This window comes from Leopardus geoffroyi, chromosome E2 (genome assembly GCF_018350155.1).
Source record: "Leopardus geoffroyi isolate Oge1 chromosome E2, O.geoffroyi_Oge1_pat1.0, whole genome shotgun sequence".
Lineage (NCBI taxonomy): Eukaryota > Metazoa > Chordata > Mammalia > Carnivora > Felidae > Leopardus > Leopardus geoffroyi.
In genome coordinates, this window is record NC_059335.1 from 17,336,495 (window position 1) to 17,349,567 (window position 13,073).

The window sequence follows — 13,073 nt, forward strand, 5'->3', positions numbered from 1 at the left end:
ATAAAAGAATGATGAGATAAGAATATTTACTGTATGATCCTTTGGGATGAAAAAGAAATAGAACAATCAAATGTCCATAGTAAGGAATGGCTTAAAATATGGATATACATCCTATACCAGAAATAATCAGGAGCTTTAAAAACAATAAGTTAGATCTGTATGTATTCACCTGGAAAAAAAGTCCACAATTATTTAAGTGCAAAAAGAAATTGCTGTGAAATATGTCACTATAGGCGGTAAAATCTTCCATATACATGCAATAAACCCTCCATATTTGCAGGTATGTTTGAGCAGGAAGGAGCAACACACACATAGTGGCTCTCACAGATGTGTGGGAGGGGAAGAAATTGTTTTCATTTTATTTCTGCCACTTCACTGGTTTCAGTGAAAACACTATTTATAAAATTTATTTCCAATATTGATTATAATAACTCAGAAACAGCATTGGAACTAGAGCAATTTTTACCTGTTAATAATTTTTCAATTTTCCCTGAAGTTTTTTTTTTCAAGGATCATTGACATAAATCAATACTAACGAAATTCATTATTTTACCAACATTTATCTTGAAGAAAAAAGAAGAAAATGTAAATTTCTAAAAATAATTTCATGATGCTAGACTAGGATGGGGAGAGAGAAGAGGAAACCTTACTGGCATCTCAACAGTATGAAGTGTCTGATGTATATTAAATTGCAAGTCATGATTAAAAACCTTTCCACAGTCATAAGGTTTCTTCCCAGAATGAATTCTCTGATGGTGTGAAAAGCTTGAATGATAGCTAAAGGTCTTTCCACATTCCTTACATTCATAGGGCTTCTCACCAGTATGTATTCTCTGATGTTGAATAAGGTGTGAATGAAGTCTAAAGGCCTTACCACATATCATACATTCATGAGGTTTCTCACCAGTATGAATTCTCTGATGTCTTTTGAGGTGTGAGCACTGTCTAAAAGTCTTCCCACATTCCTTGCACTCATAGGGTTTCTCACCGGTATGAATCCTCTGATGCAGGGTAAGTTGTAAGCCATCACAAAAGGCCTTCCCACATTCACTACATTCATAAGGTTTTTTGCCAGAATGAATTTTCTGATGGTGAGAGAAGCTTGAGTGATAGCTGAAGGCCTTTCCACATTCTCTACATTGATAGGGTTTCTCACCAGTATGAATTCTCTGATGTATGGTAAGGTGTGAGCGATGCCTAAAAGTCTTTCCACATTCTTTACATTCATAGGGTTTCTCACCAGTATGGAGGCGTAGATGTTCAGTAAGTTGAAAGCCACGAATAAAAGCCTTCCCACATTGCTTACATTCATAAGGTTTTTCACCAGTATGAAGTCTCTGATGTTGAGTAAGCTGTGATCGCTGCCTAAAGGCCTTCCCACATTCTTTACATTCATAAGGTTTTTCACCAGTGTGAATTCTCTGATGCAGAATAAGTTCTGAGCCATAATTAAAGGCCTTCCCACATTCTTTACATTCATAGCGTTTTTCGCCATTATGGATTCTCAGGTGTTGCTTAAGTTGTGAACAATGAATAAAAGCTCTCCAACATTCCTTACATTCATTGCACTTGTTACTATTTTGAATTCTCTGTTTAGTAAGATATGATATATTAAGAATTTCTGCACATTCCTTACATTCAGACAGTTTTTCTTTAGAATGAGCTCTTCTGTGATCACTAAAAAATAAATGGTAACTGAAGTTTTCTCTACATTCTTTACATCCAAAGATTTTCTCTCTATTATAAAATTCCTGAGTTAGTAAAGAATGTTGGTTAAATATAGGCATATGTTCATGGTTGATAACAAATTGCCTGAAATAGCCCTCTTGTTCCTGTTGTCTTTCAAACTGAGTATTGCATTCCCAAATATCTCTGAAAATGGATTTCTCAGGATTATGACTTTTAAAGTCTTCCATGATAGCCCTTTCGGATGACTCTGTCTCATAAATGTCTTTTGGAGATAACTTCTTGGCCTCACACCTGGACACCAAGTCTGAAAGATAAGAAACACACTTTAATTGCTGGTTTTGTGTCAGAAAAGAAAATATATATGGTAGCAAAGAGAGATAATTGGAAATAATTCATGTAAAAGATGAGTCTTGGAGAACTCTAAAATATCATCATGCAACTGAATGAAAAAAAAAAAAAAAACGGTAAGGAGAACACAGAGAAATGAGAGCTCAGAAGAGAAAGTGAGGGAGTTAATTAACAAATCAAGTCAATGGTTCTGAATTTTTTTTTTTTTAAGATTTTATTTTTAAGCAATCTCTACACCCAGCATGGGGCTCAAACCCACAACCCCAAGACCAGGAGTTACACATTCCACCAACTGAGCCAGCCGGGTGCCCCAGTTGTTCTGAAATTTTGATCTACCTCAGAGTTTGCTGCAATTATAGATGTTTAGGAAACATTCTAGATCAAATGAATCCATATCTACCAGAGTTGGTTTCAGAATGAGACCAATTGAATCAGAATCTACAAGAGTGTATGTTTAACACTTTCCACCAGGCCAAGGGATTATGAGATGGAGACTGCTAATTGTCCCCAAATGTCTATTATTCCCCTTTTATATATGGATTGAACCAATGGTTTTTAGTTGAGAACAAGGTTGCCCAATATAAACACTGCATTTCCCAGGCTCTTTTGCAGAAGAATATGCCATGTAACTGGATTCTGCCTTAAAAAAAAAAAAAAAAAAAAGCATAAGTATCAAATAGTAGCTTCTGAAACTTTAACAGCCAGCTGGTCCATGTCCTATATCCTCTATTCTCCCATTTCCTTAGTCTCCACTGTGGATGTGGTGTCATGTCACATGATGGTTTTGCAGAGCAGAGTTCCCCTCCAGCCTGGACTTTAATGCAAAAGAAAATTAACCCATATGGTTTAAGCCATTATTATTTTTGAGTCTCTGTCACATGTAGCCAAACCTATAACCAAACTAATGTAGCTTCCTATTGAACTGAAATTTAAAAATCCAATTTTTTACTATGAGAACACAGGGCCTCTGCCTACTTAGAAGACCTCATTTTGAGTCCTTTTCCCTTTTATCCATGTACTACAACATTAATCTCCTTTCAACAATTAGGGCATTCCAAAGTCTTTCCTATCTTAGAGCTTTTCAGAGGCTGTTTCAGAAGAAAAAGCTTAAGACTGACAGCTACATAAAGCATTCTATTCTAACACAATTTATTTTTTCATTTTCCTAATGATGGACATATGGGTTGCTTTCAATTGTTGGTTATTATGATCAGTACTGCTATGAACATTCTTGTACATTTCTTTTGGTGGAAATAGGACTCCTTTCTATTAGATGTATACATTTATGAGTGAAATTGTTGCACACAGAATATGCATTTGTTCAGCTTTAGTTGACATTATCCAATAGTTTCCTCATTTTCCCATCTAACTGGAAAAGAGTTCCAGTTCCTCACATCCTCCCCAACACTTGTTATTGTCAATCTTATATTCAGGCATCCTGGCAGATATGTCATGATACTGCATTGTGGTTTAATTTGCAATTTCCCTGATGACTTGTGAGGTTGAGCACTTTTTCATATGTTTATTGGCCAATTGGATATCTCTTTTAATAAATGCCAACTCATGTCTTTTGTCCATTTTTACTGACTGTGTGTGTGTGTGTGTGGTAAAATTCATATAACATAAAATCTACCAGTTTCACCATTTTGAAGTATACAATTCAGTAACTTTTAATACATTCTCAATGTTGTATAACCATCAGATCACTAATTCCAGAAAACTCTCATCATGCCAAGAAGAACCCCATGCCCATGATCATTTCCTATTCCCCTATTCTTCCCAGCCCTTGGCAACCACTAATCTGCTTTGTGTCTCTATGAATCTATTCTGACATTTCATACAAATGGAATCATACAATATGTGACCTTTTGGGTCTTTTATCACTCTGTATAATGTTTTCAAGGATCAACCAGTACTTCATTCCTTTTTTATGGCCAAGTAATATTTCATTGTATAGATATACCATATATTGCTTATCCATTCATCAGTCAAGGGTCACTTGAGTTGTTTCTGGGTTGTATTGTTTTCTTTGTAGGAATTCTTAATATATTCTGAATACAACCAACATATTGCAAATATCTTCTCACAGTCTGGGGCTGGCACTTTCACTCTCTTAATAGTATGTTTTGATGTACAGAAGTTCTTAATTTTAAGGCAGTCTAATCCCAAGGTCATGAAAAATACTGTATTCTAGAAGCTTTTGCTATTTTACTTTTCATATATAGATCTATAATCTACCTACATTACATTTTATGATGTGAGATAGGAATCAAGATGCCTAGTTTCTTTGTTGCTGTTGTTTTTTTATTTAAAAAAATTTTTTTAACGTTTATTTATTTTTGAGGGAGAGAGACAGAGCACGAGTGGGGGAGGGGCAAAGAGAGAGGGAGGGAGACACAGAGTCTGAAGCAGGCTCCAGGCTCTGAGCTGTCAGCACAGTGCCTGACGCAGGGCTCAAACTCATGAGCCATGAGACCATGATCTGAGCCAAAATCGAATGCTTAACTGACTAAGCCACCCAGGTGCCCCTAGAAGCCTAGTTTTTCATATATTTTATCCAATTGGCTCAGCACCATTTACTGAAAAGACAGTACTGCCTACCTTTCTCTGTAATCCACTCCAATAAATATCTCAACTCCCATAATTATGTTGAAAAATTTCTAGCTAAAGTCACTAACAAAATCTCTTTGTCAAAATCAGTGCTCTAGTGCTAGTCATCACTCTACTTGACTCATTAGCAGTATTTGACACAAATGATCAATCCCTTAGCTTCCTATACACCATATTCTCCTAGTTATCTTCCTACCTTTCTCTTTGTATTCAGTTCCCCTTAATGCATTTACTACCTGCCCTCTAACTATCAGAATGTCCCAGAACCCAGGCTCTGGCTAGCCATCAATCTATATACTCTTTCCCTGTAACAGGTCTGGCTTAAATTCTAGTCCTATACTCCTAAGTCTTAAATTTATAACTCTAGATTAAAAAAAATTCTTTAATTTATCTTTGAGAGCGCAAGTAGGGGAGGGACAGAGAGAGGGGGACAGAGGATCTGAAGAGGGCTTCATGCTGACAGCAGCGAGCTCGATGTAGGGCTCAAACCCACAAACCGTGAGATCATGACCTGAGCCAAAGTTGGTCACTCAACCGATTGAGCCATCCAGGTGGCCCTATAACTCTAAAATTTTGATTGTGGCAAAATACACATAACATAAAATTTAACATCTTAACTATTTTTAAGTATATAATTCAGTAGTGTTAAGTATGTTCACATTTTTGTACAACCAATCTCCAGAACTTTTTCAACTTGCAGAACTGAAACTCTGAGCTTACTAATAACTCCTCTCCACCCTTTCCTCCCCCATTTCCTGGCACCCACCATTCTACTTCTGTTTCTATGGATTTGATTACTCTGGATACTACATATCAGTGAAATCATACAGTATCTTTTTGTGACTGGTTTATTTCACTTAGCATAATGTCCTCAACATGCTAATCCATGTTGTAGTGTGTGTCAGAATACTTCCCTTTTAAGGCTGAATAACATTACATTATATATGTGTGTACACACACACACACACACACTTTATTGATCCACTCATCTGTTGATGAACACCTAGGCTGCTTCCAACCTTTGGCTATTGTACATAATGCTGCTAAAAACATGGGTATACAAATAAAAAAGCATGAGTGGGGGAGGGGCAAAGAGAGAGGGAGGGAGACACAATCTGAAGCATTGAAATCATTCGTTAAAAAGAAATCATTAACATGAATGATTAAAATGAATGATTTCTGAATGATTGAAAGCTGCTGTTTTCAATTCTGTTGGTTATATATCCAGAAGTGGAATTGCTGGATCATTTAGTAATTCTATTTTTGATTTTTTTTTTGAGGAACGATCATACTGTTTCACATACTGTTTGCGGGCCATTTGTTTATCTTCTTTGAAGAAATGTCTATTAAAATCCTTTCCCCCTTTCTTAATTGAGTTGTTCGGTTTCTTCGATGTTGAGTTGTAGAATTTCTTTATACATTCTGAATATTAACCCCTTGTCAGATATATGATTTATAAATGTTTTCTCCTATTCCATAGGTTAACTTTTTATTTTATGTGTTCTTTTGTATATACTTCTAGCTTTTATCTTATCCCTGAGTTCCACATTAATCTAACTGCCTACTTGAAATCTTCAAATACTATGTAATAAGTGTTTCAATCATAACTTGTCCAGAGAGAACTTTCAATTCTCCCTTTTTTCATTACACTAGCTTAAACCCAGTAAATGCAACCACCTTTTTTACCAATACGTTAAGCCAAAGGCCTAGTTCTTTAATTCTTATCAAACTTACAATCCATTAGCAAGCATGGTCAACTTATTCTTCAATATGTATAATAACTTCTGATCAGTTATTACTATCATTTCTATCACAGTCTGAGCTACCACTATTTTACTACTGCAGTCGCTCTCAAATTGGTCACCTGCTTACTTTCTTGTTCCACTAAGCACAACATATCTTTTTTCTTAATGTTTTTATTTATTTTTGAGACAGAGAGAGACAGAGCATGAGCGGGGGAGGGGCAGAGAGAGAGGGAGACACAGAATCCAAAGCAGGCTCCAGGCTCTGAGCCGTCAGCACAGAGCCCGATGCAGGGCTCGAACTCACAGACTGTGAGATCATGACCTGAGCCGAAGTCGGACGCTCAACCGACTGAGCCACCCAGGCGCCCCTAAGCACAACATATCTAAATGATTTCATATAACTTTTGCTTTCAAATCCCTTTAATAGTTTCCCATGACATTTAGGAAAAAAAGATCCTTATAATGATCTATAAGGTTCTATATTCTCTGTTTTCTATCTATTCCTCTGATAAAAATTTGTAGGGTACAACTAAAGCTGTATGTAGCAGGAAACTTATGGCCTTAAATGCAAATAGAAAAAAGAAATCATTAAAATGAATCATCCACATCCTGCAACCCCAGGGGCAGTGGTATGCTGGTGAAGATTTAACAGCGGGTTCTCTGAAAGTAAATAAAAAGATAAGCAGAGAGGTGACAGACAAATAAATAAGCAAATAAATAAATAAAAAGTCCCTGAAAAAATAAAAATAAATGAATCATCTAAACATGTATCTTAAGAGGCTAGAAGAAGAATCGCAAACTAAAACCCCCAAAAGTAGAATAAAGGAAAAAATAAAGATGGAGCAGAATAAATGAAACAAAAACTAATATAAAATAGAGAGGATTCCAGCAAGACTGATCAAGAAAAATAGACTATCTTCCTTACAGATTACATGTGTACTACAAAAAAAAAAAATAATAATACAGTGGAGAAATGTGGCAAACACCAGCCAAACCAAGTGATCAAAGCTAACGTCACCAACAATGGGACAGAACGACATTATATGCCTCCTTAATGATACACTGAGAAGGATATACCACTAATGCAATAATTGTGCCAAGAATGTATAACCTGAATTCAATAAGGGAAAGGACATTCTATAAACTGGTCCATGTTCTTCAAAAGTACCAATGTCATGAAATACAAAGAAAGGTTGAGGAACTTTTCAGATTAAAGTGAAGAGAAATGTAATGTGAAATCCCAAATCAAGTGAACAAAACAATATTGGGATAATTAGTGAATATGAATACAGACAATATATGAGGTAATAGTTTGCATCAATGTAAAATTTCCTGAATTTATGAAATGTAAGAGAATATCTTCATTCTCAGAAAAGATAAGCTTAACTATTCAGGGTAATGAGACTTAACAGAAATGAAATAATAAAGCAAATATGGCAAAATATTAACAAGTGGTGAATCTAGGTGAATGGCATATGGGAGCTCTTTTGCTATTCTTGCATCTCTTAAGTCTAAAATTAATTTAAAATAAATTTTTATCTTATAAAAGAGAGACAGTACAAATAACCAACATTACAAGTGAAAATGGGGACATCATTACAGAAGGAAAGCCATCCCCTCATAGAGTTACATTCTAGTAGAATCACATCCGATAAATGATTACTAAATGAATCAGTGTGTCAGATGGAAAAAAAAAAAAAAAAGGCTACAGAAAAATACATTAAGAAGGAAAGAGATACAGTTCCAAATAATGGAAGTGGGGTGTAATTTTATAGTAGTCAGAAAAGCCTTACTTCAGTGACATTTGAAGGGGAAAAAAAAAACTGTAGGAGAGAAGACAGTGATGGCTATCTGGGGAAAGAGCAATCCATGCAGAGAATATAGCAAGTCTATAAAACGAAAGTTACATTGGCTTATTAGAGAAACAGCAAGGAGACTAGGAGAGCTGAAATCAAGTAAGAGAAAACAGAGACCTGGAGACCAGAGAGATTCAATACAAATCTAATAAAACCCCTACGATGTTGCTTGAGGAGCCTGAAAAACTGATTCAAAAACATATTTGGAAAAACAAAGTTTAACAGCCAAAATACTACTAGAGAACAAAGTCAGAGCATTTATCCTACCTATGATAAAGACATCATAAAGACTTAAAAATTAAGACAATGTGGTATTTACACAGCACTTGACCCATAGAAAGACCAGAGGCAGACTCACATAGGAAGAATTACAGATCAATGATGAAAGAATAATTTAATAAATGATATTAGAACTAGCTATAGATATAAAGAAAATTACTCTGGTCCCCTACCATACACCATAAATAAACAAACTCTAAATGGATTAAAGACCTACAAATTAAAGGAAAAACTATAAAGCTTATCCAAGATCCAAGATGATCACAACAGCCAAGGTGTATGCCTGCCAGAAGTCAGCTTTATTTGTTCTCCTCCCTGTTGATACCAATAGATGAAGTGAATATGAAAACTGGTTGTTTCACTAAGTTGTTTTGGAAAGACCACACAATGACAATTATTTAAGAAAAAGCAAAAAAATACAAACAAACATGCTACTAGAAAAAGATTGGTGGTGGTGGTGGTGGTGGCAAAGTAAAAATGAAGTACTCCAAGGATGCCTGAGTGGCTCAATCAGTTAAGGATCAGACTTGTGATTTCAGCTCAAGTCATGATCCCATGGTTCGTAGGATCAAGCCCTGCAAGGGCTCTGTGCTGACAGCACGGAGCCTGCTTGGGATTCTCTCTCTTCCTCTGTCTTTGCCCCTGCCCCATGCTCTCTCTCTAATACACTTAAAAAAAGAAAAAAAAAATCCAGAAGTACTCCACATACACACTGTCTTTATGATCTCCCACCTCCTTAAAGAAATCAAAGCAAATATCACAGAAAATGCATATTCTAAAGTTCATTCTGAAAAGATTTAAAATCTCAATTACAAAGATAGTGTAGACTCACTGTTTCCTGCCTCTCCCTTAAATAAAACTAAAAACCCTAGAAATTAACTATCACACAACAATAAAATAATTCTGAGAGCTGAAAGGAAGAAGGTTTATTGATTTGGATTCTCTGGCCTTGAGGAACTACCACATGGTGAGTTCTCTGGGTTTTCTTTTTTGTTTTTTTCCTGTTTATTTTTTAAATCCACTAAAATTAACACAGAATGTTAAATTTGTTTTAAGTGTACAATACAGGGATTCAACAATTCTATATATCACTCACTGCTCATCACAATTAAGTGTACGATTAATCCCCTTCACCTATTTCAGCCATCCTCCCTCTCACCTCCCCTCTGGTAACCATCAGTTTGTTCTCTGTATTTAAGAGTGTTTTTTGGATCTTTTTTTCTTTGTTTTGTTTCTTAAATTCCACATATGAATGCAATCATATATTTGTTTTTCTCTATTTCATTTAGCATTATACCCTCTAGATCTATCCATGTTGTTGCAACTGGCAAGATTTCATTCTTTTTTGTGGCTGAGTAATATTCCATAGTATACATACACCACATCTTCATCAATTCATCTATTGATGGACACTTGGTTTGCTTCCATATCCTGGCTATTGTAAATAATGCTGCAATACACATATTGCATATATGTACATATATCTTTTCATATTAGTGTTTTCATATTCCTTGTGTAAATACCCAGTAGTGTAATTACTGGATCATATGGGAATTCTATTTCTAATTTTTTGAGGAAATTTCATACTGCTTTCCACAGTGGCTGTACCAGTGTGCACTCCCACCAGGAGGGTTCCTTTGTCTCCAAATCCTAACACTTGTTTCTTGTTTTAGATTTTAGCCATTCTGACAGATGTGAGGTGGTATCAATCTCATTGTGGTTTTGAATTGCATTTCCCTGATGATCAGTAACGGTGAACATCTTTTCAAGTGTCTGTTGGCCATCTGTATGTCTTTTTTGAAGAAATGTCTATTCATGTCTTCTTCCCAATTTTTAATTGGATAATTTGGTTTTGGGTGTTGAGTTGTATTAGTTCTTTACCTATTTTGGATACTAGCCCTTTATTGGATATGTCATTTGCAAATTTCAGTAGATTGTCTTTTAGTTTTGTTGATTACTTCCTTTGCTGTGTAGAAGCTTTTTACTTTGATGAAGTCCCAACAGTTTATTTCTCTTGCATCAGGCGACATATCTAGAAAAATGCTGCCATGGCCAATGTCAGAGAAATTACTGCCTGTGTTCTCTTCTAGGATTTTTATGGTTTCAGGTCTCATTTTTAGGTCTTTAACCCATTTTGAATTTATTCATGTGTATGATGTAAGAAAGCAGTCCAGTTTCATTCTTTTGCATGTAGCTGTCCAGTTTTCCCAACACCGTTTGTTGCAGAGATGGTCTTTTTCTCATTGGGTATGTGTGCTTCCTTTGTCCTAGATAAATTGACCATATAATTGTGGGCTTATGTCTGGATCTTCTATTCTGTTCCACTGATCTATGTGTCTAATTTTGTGTCAGGACCATAATGTTTTGGTTACTACAACTTTGTTGTGTATGTTGAAATCAGCTATTTTCTCCTCAGATACATTTTCTCCTTTTATCCTCTCTTCTTCTTCTGGGATCCCTACAATGTGAATATTATTATGCTTGATGGTATTACTGAGTTCCCTTAATCTATTTTCATTTTTTATTATTCTTTTTTCCTTCTCCTGTTCAGCTTAATTGCTTTCCATTATTCTGTCCTCCAGGTCATTGATCCATTCTTCTGCTTCCTCTAGTCTACTATTTATTCTATGTAGTGTATTATTAATCTAAGTTGAGTTCTTCATCTCCGATTGGTTCTTTTTAAATGTTTTCTATCTCTTTATTGAGGGTCTGAGTTCCTCCATCCACTCTTTTCACAAGTCCAGTGATTATCTTTATGACCATTACTTCAAAAAAATTTTTAATGTTTATTTTTGAGAGAGACAGAACATGAGCGGGGGAGGGGCAGAGACAGAGGGGGAGACACAGAATCTGAAACAGGCTCCAGGCTCTGAGCTGTCAGCACAGAGCCCGACTTGGGGCTTGAACTCCAGAACAGTGAGATTATGACCTGAGCTGAAGTCGAATGCTCAAACGACTGAGCCACCCAAGCGCCCCTATGACCATTACTTTAAATTCTCTATCAGGCGTATTACTTATCTCCATTTCACTCATGTCTCTTGCTGTGATTTTTGTCCTGTTCTTTTAACTGGGACATATTCCCCTAGCTCTCTGTGTCTGTTTCTATGTGTTAGGAAAGTCAGCCATGTCTCCTCTTGAAAGTGGGGGCTTATTTTTTTTAACGTTCATTCATTTATTTTGAAAGAGAGAGAACATGAGCAGAGGATGGGGAGAGAAAGAGAGAGAGAATCCCAAGCAGGCTCCACGCTGCCAGCACACAGTCCAGTGCAGGGCTTGAATTCATGAACCTATGAGATCATGGCCTAAGCCAAAATCAAGAGTCAGACGCTTAACTGACTGAGCCACCTAGGTGCCAGAAAGTGGTGGCCTTATAACGAGGTCCTGTTGTTCCCTCAGTGTAGTATCCTCAGTTTACCAGAATCTAGCACTTTAGGGGTGTCTCCTATGTGTGTCACATGTACCCTATTGCTGTGGCTGAGCCACATTTACCTCCAGTCTAGTCATCTGCAAAGGTTCTCTTTGCCTGTTCTGAGCAGATCTTGGCGCCTGTGTTGTTAGTGGGCTTTGTTCTGAGCAGAGCTTGGTGCCTGTGTTGTTAGTGAGCCAGTCTGGGGCTGTTTGGGGCTTGAGGGTTTGCCAGAGATGCAGTAGCACCAAACTTCAAGACACTCTCTTTGTGTTATTTCCTGAGAGGCTTTCATTGGTGGGCAGGGCCAGCAGTCAGACCAGATGTCAGCCCCCCACCCACTGCTGGGCCCAAGTTCGAACTGGTGTGTGTGGTTATCTTCCCATTCCCAGGGCAGGAGTCACTTTGAAGTGGTGCTGGCCCCTGTTGGAGGCACTTACACAGTCACGCTTGTGGCCCCACTTTGGAGAACTCCTGCCAGGCCAGGTTGGAGGGGCAAGATCCATAGGAGAACATGGGGGAAGGCATGCAGTGTGAGCAAGGTTTGCACTGGTCTGCAGTGGAAGAGGACCTGTAGCTACTCTAGAGAACAGCTGAGGGCAAGTCCACTGTTAGCAAGGGACAGGGCATACTGTCCTTGGCAAAGTAGGTGGAGAGTGTGCATACTGTGCTGGTTCTTGCAAGTATCTCTGCTGGGAGTCAGGGAGGGAAACGGTGCCCACCAGCTCTTTTGTTCTTGGAGAAGTCTCCCGCAGGTCCCTGCCCCTCTAACACACATTCTGAGATTAGCAAATAAATCCTCCTATGTATCCAAGGTGTTTTTCAAATTGCTGCTTCTATGCTATATCTCACCAGGGCTGTTTGTTATGCTGTCTCTTTAAGGGTGGGGATTCAGTTTCCTATCACTGTCCTTGCTCTCCCAGAGTTGAGCCTGCTGAATTTTTAAAGTTCCAGGTGTTAGGTGCCACTGATTTAAGAACTTGTGAAGTTAAGCCCCTCTGGCTTTCAAAGCCAAATATTATGGGGATTCATCTTCCCAGTGTGGGTCTCCCATGCCCGGGATGCCTAGGGTGGGGTCTGCTCCTCTTCCTTGTCATTGCCTGTGGTGTCCCTCCCTCCAGCAGACAGTCTTGCAGGTCA

At 37.4% G+C, this 13,073-nt stretch overlaps 1 protein-coding gene across 6 annotated transcripts in view; it reads right to left on the bottom strand.

The window, feature by feature from the left end:
* Positions 1 to 328: 328 nt before the first annotated feature.
* Positions 329 to 13,073, bottom strand: part of ZNF461 (zinc finger protein 461) — a 33,208-nt gene continuing 20,463 nt past the window's right edge. For all 6 annotated transcript variants that reach the window (XM_045441102.1, XM_045441107.1, XM_045441101.1 and 3 more), the window contains one exon: positions 329 to 1,993. In XM_045441102.1, coding sequence (XP_045297058.1) covers positions 606 to 1,993 — 1,388 coding nt within the window. In that variant the 3' untranslated portion in view covers positions 329 to 605. The remainder of the gene's footprint in view (positions 1,994 to 13,073) is intronic.